At 40.0% G+C, this 12,561-nt stretch overlaps 1 protein-coding gene across 1 annotated transcript in view; it reads left to right on the plus strand.

The window, feature by feature from the left end:
- Nucleotides 1–12,561, plus strand: part of ULK4 (unc-51 like kinase 4) — a 650,099-nt gene that overhangs the window by 143,004 nt on the left and 494,534 nt on the right. Inside the window, exon 30 of the mRNA XM_074312876.1 lies at nt 8,520–8,612. Within this exon, the coding sequence (XP_074168977.1) occupies nt 8,520–8,612 (93 nt within the window). The remainder of the gene's footprint in view (nt 1–8,519; nt 8,613–12,561) is intronic.

Consider the following 12,561-nt stretch of genomic DNA (forward strand, 5'->3'; position numbering starts at 1 on the left):
TAGGGCTGCTGTAACAAATGGCCACAGACCAGCTGGCTTAAAACAACAGAAATTTATTCTTTCAGAGTTCAGGGGGCCAGGAGTCTGAAATCAAGGTGTCAGCTGGGTTGGTGCTCTTTGGAGACTCTGAGGTGGAATCCCTTCCTCTCTCCTAGCTTCTGACGGCTGCCTGCAGTCCTTGGTTTGTGGCTGCACCCCTCCAGTCCCTGCCTCTTTCTTCACACGGCCGTCTCCCCTGGTGTCTGTCTCAAATTTGCCTCTGCCTTTGTCTTACAAGAACACCTGTCATTTTATTTAGGGCCTGCCCTAAATAATCTTATCTCGGGATCCTTAACTACATTTTCTACAAATAAGGTCCCATTTACAGGTCCCAAGGGTTAGGACGTGGACATATTTTGGGGACCACACAGCTGCAGGACCAAAGTCCTTGTTTCTGTGCTGTCTTACCTCGCTCGTGCTTGCAATCTCTCTGACTTCCTCTTCTGCCACCAGCTTGAAAACACTCTCTGCTTATTAAAGTTGGTGATATTGGCTGTTGGTAGTCTGGGTTTTGTGATTAGAATATATTTGTATTTGAATCTTGGCCCTGGTATTAACTTGGTGTGTGTGCCCTCACTTTCTCCTGTCCTTCCTTCTTTCAGTTTCTCTTCCTTTCTTCACTATAGTTGGAATACCAGAAACATAATTGAGTTATCTATATGATTAATGAGAAAAAGTTTTCTTCTGGGAAGAAAGATAACCCACACATACTCAGAAAATTACCATGAATTTTTTTTTTTTTGAGCAGAGGGACAGAATTTAATTTAAAGGTTCATTCAGAAGAGAAGAGGAAATATTTAATGGAACTTAATCCCAGAGTGACCTTATTAATTAAAATTGGCACCTCTCAGAAGTTTAATATCAAAGTCATTATCAATGAAATCTTGGTACTGAAAGTAGTCTTCTGCGGACTGAACCTTTTTTTCTGAGGCTTGTTACATATGGTGAGGACATTTTTCTTTCAATATTTGACTGTAAATCAGGCTAGATCCTTCCCTGAGAGAACTGCACCACTACTCGTGGGGAAGAGGAAATTTTATAATACAAATGTAAATAATGCAATTTGTGCTACATTTTGTGATTGTGCATATGAGGTTTGAAACCCTTCCGTCCTCCCTCCCTTTGTTCATTCCTAAGTTAATTCATTCAGTAAATACACATTGGGCGACTTCCACGTACCAGGCGCTGGGGATGCTGTGGTGAGCAGGATGGAGGCCCTGCCCCGAAGTGCACTTACAACATTACACATAAATATGTAAGGTGGTCTCCATTGATTGTGAGTTCTGTGAAGGAAAATACAACCGGAAGCAGTGTGAGGGGACAGAGGATGACAGTGAGGGGAATGAGGGAGGGGCTATAGTAGGACAGGCAGGAAGGCTTTCAGTGAGGTACAGGCCCTGGGGACACTCGCTGTGCAATTTGCCTTTGGTGGACTGGAACCACGTTGCCACCAAGTGCTTTAGTTTCCATATTTTCTTTCAGCTTTGGGTGTTTTGTATTGAAAAGAGCTGATGCTGATATGAATGTGCTAATGTGTTTATGACACCATGGCGTTTGGCATTTCTCTCCTGGGGAAAATGACTACTGGCTTTCTTTTTCAGTTCTTCTCTTGGGTCCTGTACAATGATCAGGGCCATAATGACTTCATAAATTGTTGAGGCTTTGTTTTTCAGAATCTGGGAAAGGGCTATTCCGTACAAACTGGAATTGTCTTATCCTTTAGATGGCAATGCACTGTAGAGTCGTTTATCTATCTTTGGAATAATGTCCAGCAAAAGTTATGAGTTTGATTTCTGTGCCAGTGGTTCAAGGGACATTCAGATGGTTCTGTGTTGTATTTTTGTCTCCCTTAACTACAGTATTCTATATTAAAATAGGCATGAACTTGGCCATCTTTGATGGCAATCAGAATAGAAAGCAGTATTTCATTTTTAGCCTTTGTTTAGATGATTTTTTTGCAGCTAATATTTAATTCACAATTTTTTTGCATCAGAAAGAAGCATCATAATATTCTGGTGTTTTCCTTTTACATAATCCTTGTATGTTTTGACTGTGTACCTAAATCAGTGCATTTAGGTGTAGTGATTTTTTCCCTCCTTTAGGGGTACAACCTATAGAAATCTAAATTGGGAGTTAGATAAGGATAAATATTCTTTCATCTCGCTGAATCAGGATAATTATGGCAATCCAGTACTTTGAATAATATTTTATAAACTTTATTGATTTTTTTGAAGTTGTTTCTTTTAGCCTTTCAAGCTTTTATAATGAAAATTTGCTATTGATTTTATTGAAGAGTCCAGAAGAGATGAGGGCTTATGTCTGGGATTAAATTTACCACTTACTTTGAAGTCATACCTATCTTTCTTTCACTTAGAAAGTCTATCTATCTATCTATCTATCTATCTATCTATCTATCTATCTATCTATCTATCTATCTATCTATCTAATCATCTATCCATCTACCCATCCATCCATCCACCCATCTATTTCTCCACCCACTTGTGTATCCATTTAACTTCTTACGTCCTTGAGTATCTATGCTTTCATTCCTGCAAGACAACAGAGTGTCACATAGAAATCAGGTCACATAAAATCACAACGCAGGAAAGTTCTCAAGACACAACTATTTGATTTATACTCTCACTTTATAGAATTTTGGAGTTGACTAAAGATATTACCTAGTTCAAATTTTGGAGATGACAGTACAGAAAATGCCCCAAAGAGCAGGGTACTTACTAACTGTCCGGAGAAAGTCCTCAGCTGTCTTCAGAGGTGAAGCCGCCTCCATGTGCCTTTGCTGTTTGGCAGCGTCCTCTGTGTCCAGCTCCACACAGCCCACCGCTGAGCTCTTTCAGCCTGAATCCATCTCGCACTCTGTTAGCTGTGCATTTTATCACATGGCCTTCCTCATGTGATTCTCTTGGTCAGAAACCTTTACATGTATGGGTTTTAGAAAGGAGCATTAACAGTACTTACCCCGCCATTCAAGATGCTCAGTGTCGGCCTCCTGCCTACCATTCTGTGTTAACATCTGCCTGCTCCCCTTATGGTTTCTTTATTCCCGGTGAGGTTTCCTTTCTGACATGTCCTCCTTGGACCCCACCTACTCCCAGACATCATACTGGGAATATCTACAGCTATACGTATGTAACACTATTTTATTATTGACTGTATTGTAATCTATTTATTTACCCCTACATTTATAAATGTAGTAAAATCATATAAACGATTCCCAGTTCCTGATCATCTAGGAGTTTTCCAGTATTTCACTGTTATATACTATAGTGCTATTATACAGAGACCCTTGTCTATCTTTGGGTGCCTACTTATTCCTTTTGTTGAATGGGTAAGGTAGAATCACGGTGTTAAATATTATATACATTTTAAGGGCTTTTCATATGTTTTGGCAAATTTTTTTCAAAGATGGCAAACAGTTTATACTATCAGCTTCCATTTATGAAACTACCTATTTTGTTCTACCTTGTTATAGCTAACTTGCATTCCTTCAGATATGAGTGCAGTTGGTCGATTCCATTCCCCATGCGTTTTGGCCATTGATATTCTTCTTAAGTGGATTTTGTCCTTGTTTTGGTGGGATGTTTATTGGTTTGCAATAATTCTTATATAATAAGACTATTAGGTCTTTGTTTTACCAACATTCTGCAAATAATTTTTCCTAATTCGATTTGTTTATGGTGGTTTTGTCATTAAGGAATATTTAATACTTAAAACCTTTAAGCTCTAAATATTTTTTGATTGATTTCTCATTGTTGTCATGCTATAGAGATCTCACCCAAGATTATGCGACTGTTTAACTCATTTAGTATTCTAATGTAGTTAAAATTGTTTGCTTCGGTGTTTTATTGGCAGTGTACTTTTATAAGAGATGGCCTGCCCATTCTATTTAACTCCCTTTCTAAGATTACTTTTTTGTCCAATGTTGTGTCACTTTTCTTTCCTTTAAATTTATATGTGTATTCTTGATCCCTCCCCACATTTAATAACCATCATGGTTTTATAAAATACTTTAGCTTTTTATTTAGAATCTTCCTCATTGCATTTCCCCCTAAAGTTTCTTGGATATTCTGGAATCACTCTTTCCCCTCCAAATTCTCAGCATACACTCCATGGACATGTGAAATGTGAGTTTGTGGCTTCCTCCTGGCTGAGTGGACCTATTTATGATACGGTGCTGCACCCTTTCCCCAACAAAGCAGGCACTTCTTTCCACTCAGCCAATTCTTTGGTCACGTCCCCAGAATAGCTTCTCACAATAATCCAGTCCTTTAGATAGCCTGGTTCAGTTTTCTGCCAGCCTACCTAACTGGGCACTGGTTACTCCAGGCACTTGACAAGATAAGGAAGACTCCATCTCTTGGCTCCCCGAATATGTGATTGTTTTAGAAGTTTTCTCTCCTTTAGGATACATGTGAGTTTAGGATGGGTACCAGCTGTTTGATGCCTAGCAAAGGCCCCTTATTTGGGAAGGACCGTAGAGGCAGAAGACTGGGGTCTTAGGACACCATGCTCTTATTCGAGGGGCCTCCTTGTGTGCCAGCCTCAGGGTACTTGCAGTGCTACTCTCCAGCCCATGTCCATCAAAATGGGCCAGCCCCTCACTGGTCACTCCCCTTCAAAACCATTTCAGGGGTCTGGGTTTTTTCTGCCAAGTGGCTTTCAGAGGATTGCGAGATGCAATTGCTATCAGTTCGACTGCTTTGTCTCTCTTTAGAAGACAAGCTTAACAAATCACAGCATTCCTTTGGCTTGTTCTTGATGACCGTGACAAACCTACCTTTGATTAACCTAAAATATAGTCAATATTTATATTCTAAACATATCCATTATGAATTGTATCCTTCTTTTTCCAAGTCAAGAAAAACTTCACAATATTCTTTGGGAAAATGCTCATGCACAGGCTGGCATAAGCGCCATGTTTCAAGTGTAGATAACCTCAAACAACCTCAAGACATTTGTCTTTCAGTCAGTAACGTTTCATCAGTGTGTTCTTTTAAAATGTAGATTCTACATATTCTTAAGTCTATTTGAAACCAGTTCAAATTTTTCAGTTCCCTTGAGATTGTTTTCTCTAGTATATTTCTCACGAGTCGTCCATGTTTCCTTTTGTCCTTTCCATTCAAGGATGTGAGTAGGGCGATCATGTGGGAAGCTTTTTAAAATTCCTAGGCTTGTGGTCCTGTCCTCAGTGATTCAGCTCAGTCTGGAGTGGGAGTCAGGGGAGCTGGTTATCTGGGGTATGTGGTGACTCATCAGAAGCTTCGCATCCCCACTTCCATTGACATGTTCTGGCTGACAATTGCTATATCCTGCTCAACAGTAGAAGAGCACATTCTTCTCTTATCTCTTAATAATGCCTCACTGTCTCTTAACAGTGCCTCAGTTTCCCTGTTAAGGATGAGTATCCTGAAGGATTAACTCAGCAGGTGTGGGGTGTTCAAACCCTACACATTACAAAGAAACTGGCCCTTGTCTGCCTCCTGGAAGATAAGTCTGAGCCTGTGGAATATCCAGCCTGATAAGAGAGCCTCTGTATGCACCAGGCCTTGAGTCATGCCAGATAATTTCCACTGATAATGGGAATTGTGGTGGGGCCCTGGACTACCCCAGGTCAGCTTGACCTCCTAGGGGCTGGAGACTGAGTAACGTTAGCCACACAGGCACTGCACGCTTCTGGGACTGACCCCTAATAAAACCCTGGACACCAGTGTTCCCGTGAGCTTCCCTGGCTAGCAGTACTCCACACATGTTGTCACACATTGTTGCTGGGAGCCTTAAGCCCTGTCCCCACAACTCCAGTGGTAGAGGACAGCTGGAAGCTCATGCCTGGTCCCTCCTGGACTCTGCCCCATGAACCTTTCATCTTTGCTGACTTTCATCAGTATCCTTTCACGGTCATTAACCATCATTGGAAATATAACAGCTTTTCTGAGTTCTTTGGGTCCTTCTAGTAAATCATTGAACCAGAGGGTGGTCTTGGGTACCTCCTTCTTAGGATGATAAGAGCTTTTTATTTTATAAGACCATTAGAGAAAGGAATAATGATTTCTCTCTAGTATGCTAAGAGTTGTACCTTTTTAAAAGAAAGTTCGAATTAGATGTTAAATTTTATGAATACATTTTATCGCTTCTGAAGATGTTTCCTTGATTTTTGCTTTGTTCATATGGTAAAATATATTGTTTTCCTAAATGTGATTTTTTTCATTCCTAACATTAATTGTACTTGGTTGTGCTAAATACTTAAACATACTGTTCTCTTTGATTTATTAATGTTTTATTTATGATTTTGTTATGAATGATTTGGTATTTTGTCTTTTATCATATACGGACAAATATTTTAATTGCTATAATTAAAAAATATTTTATAAGAAAACTTTCTAAAATATGGCATTTCCCGCCTCCTTAAAGAGAAGATTCTACCTATTTTAACATTTTCTTGGCTGGCTATTCCCATTTTGAACATTATGGTGTGTAATGAGCCCTCCGGTCCCACTGAGGTATGAGCAGCTTCTTCTACGTTAAATGCTCCCCAGACTGTTTGCTCTCTGTTTGGAATTCTTGGGTTTGCTTTCTTTTGTTTTTCCTATGCTTTCAAGTCCCACTTCTTGTAATTCTCAGGTTGCCTTTCTGTAGTGGTCCCTCTTCTCCCTTTACTTGGCTCGTTTTTAATGGCTGTGGGCTTAGAGACTGCGTAATTAAGCTTGTTATATACTGATTTCCAAAATGAGAGTAAATAGACTCTGAATAAGAGCCTGGGGCCCTGTTTCCTAGTTGAAAAGCATCTGCTTCATGTCATGGATTTTTAAATATACATCTTGGATTTTGTGGAGGTATTTTGCTCCCTCTTCAGTTGTTGGTTGTTCCAGATAGTTAATTCATAAAGTTGATTGGTTAGTTTGTCCGTCTGTCCATCCATCCATCCGACACGTAATCATCTACATGGTGCTGTATACTGGATAGCTGAACCTAAATAGGTAAGACACAGTGTGTAAACCAGTGTTTGCAGAGCAAATAACATGTGAACGCTGTCTGAACTTTGTTGTGGAAATTTGTTTTATTTTTTGAGTTTTATTTTCTCTGGCAATAATTTTCATTTCCTATTTTAAAGTTCTAAGAAGAATGCTGTGCAGGAGAGTTAATATAGCAGTCCTGAGACTGCTGTCCTTAGAAAGGCCTGCTGGCAAGGATGGCCCTTGGCTGGCATCTTAGATCTTGCCTCCTGGTGTATTCCCAGTCAGCGTTTAACTGCTGAGGGTAATTGATGGGACCTAGACTGTTTGTGCAAACAGCGTGCTTTATGCTGAACACCTGCTTTCCTTCTAGAAGTCTGGGATTGTGATACTTATTGGACAGAGGTTGCCAACGTGACCAGGCCCAAGTCAAAGCGTTAGTCACTTGAGACTCTACTGGGCTTCCTTGGGCAGGAACCTCACACACATGTGCTGCGTTTTTGTGGCTGGCGGAGAAAGCGTGCTCTGTGTCACCTCTCGTAGGAGGGGGAGAGCCTAAGGGGACCTGCACAGAGTCCTCCAGACTGTGCCAGTGTCCTTCTTCTTTATGATTCAGATGTGTGTCTTTGCTGTGTTGCTGTATTGTAGTCCCCCGTTATCTGTGGTTTCACCTTCAGCAAGTTCAGTTACCCGTGGTCAAAGTGGTCCCAAAATTTTAAATGGAAAATTCCAGAAATAAACAATTCTTAAGTTTTAAATCGCATGCTCTTCTGAATAGCATGCCATTATTATTGTTCACGTCATTATTCCTCCAGGATGTGAATCATTCTTTGTCCTGCGTCTCCACTCTGTGCACACTAACAGCCCCATTAGTCACTTAGTGGCCATGTGGGTTATCAGATTGACTGTCACTGTACCTCCGTGCTTGTGTTCTAGTGACGCTTATTTTACCTAACAATGGCGCCAAAGCGCAAGAGAAGTGATGCTGGCAATTTGGATATGTGAAAGAGAAGCCATGGACTGTATGTACGGATAGGAAAAAGCACAGCACATGTAGGGCTCAGTGCTCGCTGAAGTTTCAGGCATTCACACGGGGGGTCTTAGAACATATTCCCCTTAGATAAGGGGGGACCGCTGTACTAAATCTTCGACCATGAGTATGACTGTATATTAGTCTTGTGAGTCCTCAAGCAAATCTCTGAACGTAAGGTTGGTCTCAGGGGCCCTGGCACAAATTCCTAATGTTTACTGGTTTTCTACTATGTATGCAGCTCAATACTAATCACTTCACACGGCTCCCTCCCTGATGCTTCCTCACTGATTCAATACTCTGTGAGGCAGGTCTGTGTCATCATCGCCATCGGCAAGTGCACATCCTATAGCTCATGCGTTTATTTCAGTATCTATTTTTTTTCAGATGTTTGCATCTTCCGGTATATTGTTTCTGTTGTTCAAAGGAGAGTTTATGTGAAGAAAACCACTGAATAGTTTTTAATCACTTTGTCATTTCAGATACGAGCACATCCTCACAGATCCTGACCCAGTACCAGCATATGCTCTGAAACTGTTGGTTGCGATGACTGAACACAACCCAACTTTCACCAGGTACTGTAACTTCAAATTTCTTTTTCTTGTTTCTCATCTGTAAAATGAATTATTAATACATGTGTTTTGAAAATGTTAATGACAATGAGATTCTAAAGCACTGACATTTGAGTTACCAGTGGTAGTTTTTCATGCTTTATGGTTTGTCATACCTGTTATTTTTATGTTGCATTTGTGTTTTGAATTCCTTATTGGAATTTCCACCCTATGAAATTCTTGATACTTTAAAATGCTAAATTCTTGAAAGAGAAAAACCGAACACATGTACTTAAAAAAATGTCAATTGTTGCCTTATATTTTACTGAACAGTTTATTGCATCTCTACAGTATTTATGGACATTACTTTCTACTGTTTTATTTAGTTGACACACTTTTATTAAGTAGTGGAGAGCTTTTGCCTTTATTGAAGATACTATGTGTGATGATGCCACTATTTTTTAGATCTGTTACAGTTATTAGAATAGTGGCAACTGCTTTCGGTCTTGCAAAGAAGAGATTGTCAGCGAGGGCACCCAGGTCTGCCGAGGGGAGGGAAGAGGAGACCCTCCTTGCTTTCAAATGAGGAAACTGGGTTTAGTCATGTAGGTGACATGTGAGGACCTTTTGGGCTTTGATCCACCTGTAGGCACAGCGCACCTCTAGAATCGCCAGTTGGTCTTTAGTGGGAACTAAATCACAGTCCCCATCATCTGGATTTCATCTGGTCTGCTGTCTAGTGTGGCCGTGAATATTTCTTTGCACAGAAAGTACTGCACAGTGATGAGCCACCATCACTGTTGTCATTAGGGAACAAGAAAGGCTGTTTGTAGAGAGAACGATATTGGATGAAACCCTGACCCAAATGGCTTTCCCAGTGGGTGTGCCATGGCGCAGGAGTGTGCCATGACTGAGTCAGGGGTGCCAAGGTGCTCTTGGCCTTTGTGTCGCCTGCAGTGCTGGGCAGTGGCAGCTCTCAGGTTCATTTCCTTGTGCTGTGAGCAGCGTCACTGTTTTCCAGATGGCAGCGTACAAATACTATTCTGTACGTACTCTCTGTGCCATGTTGCACAAAGATTTTCACCTGGGCAAGTTTTTAAATGAAAATAAATTTTTTTAAATTAAATTATGATGTAGCCACACTATGTAGTACTATGTGCTAACAGTTTGAAAGGGCAACATAAATTTTGAGTACAATGCTATCCAAAGAATTTTGCTGACGAAGATTAACTATCCACAACCCCCGTTTAATGCCACCTTTGCCGTAGTAAGGTCTCTTCCTGGAGTCACTGTTCCATTCTGTCTGTATGCCTTTTCTCATGGAACTGGAAGTTAAAATGAGAGTTGTTCCTTGTCAGTTTTGACTGAGGCTCCAGACGTTAAGAGCAAAGAATTAAAGGCCTAATCCCTCCCCCACCCTGCATTTTAAAGGGAAGCCCTAGACCCCACAAGTCCTGGCAACCTGTGTGCAACGTGCAAAATCCATTCACGTATCTTGAAAGGAGGAATGGAGGAAGGAAAACTAATAAGTAATTAGCCTTGGAGTTTGTTTCTATTTCCATAACTAGATTCTCAAAAATGCATTTTAAGTGCGAAATTTTGGAATGGGTAATAAATTTCAATTTGGGAAAAATTATGTGAAAAGATAAATACTGAAAAGTCTTGTTCCTCCCTCTGTCCACTCCGGTCTTTTCTCATTTTTCCATTATCCCACATGGTTGACTACTTTTGCTCATTTTGTGTCCAAATGCAAGCAAATGTGAATATATATTTTCTTTTGCTCCCTTTCACTCACAATAGCATATTGTGAATGTTTTTCTGCCCCTGGATTTTTTTCACTTAATGATATGTCCCCAGTATTTGTTTCTATATCAAGTAGAGAGTCTCTACATTGTATTTTACAGTTACAGAATTTTCCATTGTATGGATATATCATAATTTATCTCATTAGTGTCTGATGGGTAGACTTGAGTTGTTTCTAATCTTGTGCTATTGCGGACACTGAATAATCTTATACATCCATCATTTTGTACGTGTGCATCTCCATCTTATAGGATGAATCCCTAGAAATGGTATTTGTGTATCAAAGGATAAATGCATTTGAAAACTTTTTGGACATATGGCCAAAATGCCCTACAGGGGCCTTTACATTTTGCATCTCCAAGGGAAACGTTTGAGGATGCCTGATCCCCAAAGCTTCGCCCTCAGCATTTGTTGTTGAGCTGTGGAATTGTGTCAGTGTGATGAGATAGGTTATTTTGGAGTGATTTAAATGTGCATTTCTCTTATCATGAATGAGGTTGACTATCTCTTTGTATGGTGAAGGGCCATTTGAGTTTCTTACTTTGCTTGTGCTCTTTGCCGTCAGTCCCCCATCTTGGCAGTGCCACTCTGCAGACTAAATCACCTCCTGCCTGGCTTTCCGTGCACAAATACACCACAGTCTACTAATCCATTTTACTTTTCACAATACCTGTTTTTCCTACTTTTTGCTGTCATGAATAGTGTGGCCGTGAATATTTATTTCTTTGCATGCTCCTTGGTGAATCCATGTATGTCTCCATTGGGTACCCGTGCCCGAGTGCAAATGCTGGCACCGGGGCTTGTGCCAGCACAGATCCGATAGGTCCCGCCAGGCAGTTTCCCAAATTGGTTGTACCAATTTACACTCCTGCCAGCATTGTTTGAGCCGTCCGGTTGTCATGTAAGCTTTTTTTAAACAAAATTTTAAAGTCAGGTTTATCGAGGTATAATTTACATAGAGTAAAATTCACTCATTTTAGGTATATAGTTCTGAGTTTTCACAAATGTATACAATTCTGCAGCCACCACCGCGGTCAAGATAAAGAGTGTTTCCATCTCTCCACAATGTTTCCTCATGTCCACTTGAACACTAGCTTCTAAAAATTTTGTTTGCTTGGAGAATAATATCACCAGACTGATTTTGTATTTTAATTTTTAAATGTATTTTTCAAGAGTTAATACATATTATAAATTTCAGTATTTCGAAGGGTATACAGAAGAAATCAAATATTCCCCAAAAGAGACAGCCACTTTTACCACTTTGTGTGTGTATTATTTTTCACATATGCTTTATACACCATTCTGCATCGCTTTAAAAATACGTATAACAGCTTTAGTGAGATAGAATTCACGTACCTTCTGCAGCTCTTTTTCAAAGATGCATCATATTGCCTTTTATGAATATTCAATACGTATGTTTTTCGAGTCTTATTATTAGGAAGCAAAGCTAATGAGAAAGGTCATTCACAACATGTGTGAACAGATATGTGTTGGATAAATAATAAGAAGTGGAATTGCTTCATCAAAGGGCATATTAGTTGGCAATTCCCAGACTTGTCTGTACATTAGTTATCTTCTGGAGATCTTTAAAAGGTCTAAAGGCCGGACCATACCCAGGCCAATTAAATCACAATCTCTACAGCTGGACACAGGCACCAGCTCACCAGGTGATGCGATGTGCAGGCAAGTTTGGGAACCGCCAGTCTAAGCATTGGTGATTTTGAAAGGTGTTGCTGAATTTTGAAAGGTGTTGCCCCAAATCTTGGTTGTGCCAGTTCATTCTCCACCAGCAGTGCCTACTGGTGCCAAGCCTTTATCAAATTGGTGTATGTAAGTGTTGATCTTTGCCATTCTGATAGGAGAAAATTGCCTCTTGGTTTTTAATTTCTTGTTTTATTGCATTGTGATGAAATCATAGTTTGGTTACATTCCTAATTTTTTGTATTTGCTTTTATTTGTGGTCAGTTTCTGTTGAGTGTTCTATGTTTAATTGCTTGTTGTAACCAAAACAAAGTTAGGCCCGCCCTAATTTTGGAAAGTTCCTAAAATGGTACCTCATTAACCTGTGACATTTTCCCCACTTTGTAGCAGTGGTTTTTAGGCAGAATGCTTGATTTTAAGTGTATATCAAGAGTAGAATTCCTTTATTATTTCGTGCAAATTGATTTCT

Source organism: Rhinolophus sinicus, linkage group LG10 (genome assembly GCF_036562045.2).
Source record: "Rhinolophus sinicus isolate RSC01 linkage group LG10, ASM3656204v1, whole genome shotgun sequence".
In the NCBI taxonomy this organism is placed as follows: Eukaryota; Metazoa; Chordata; class Mammalia; order Chiroptera; family Rhinolophidae; genus Rhinolophus; species Rhinolophus sinicus.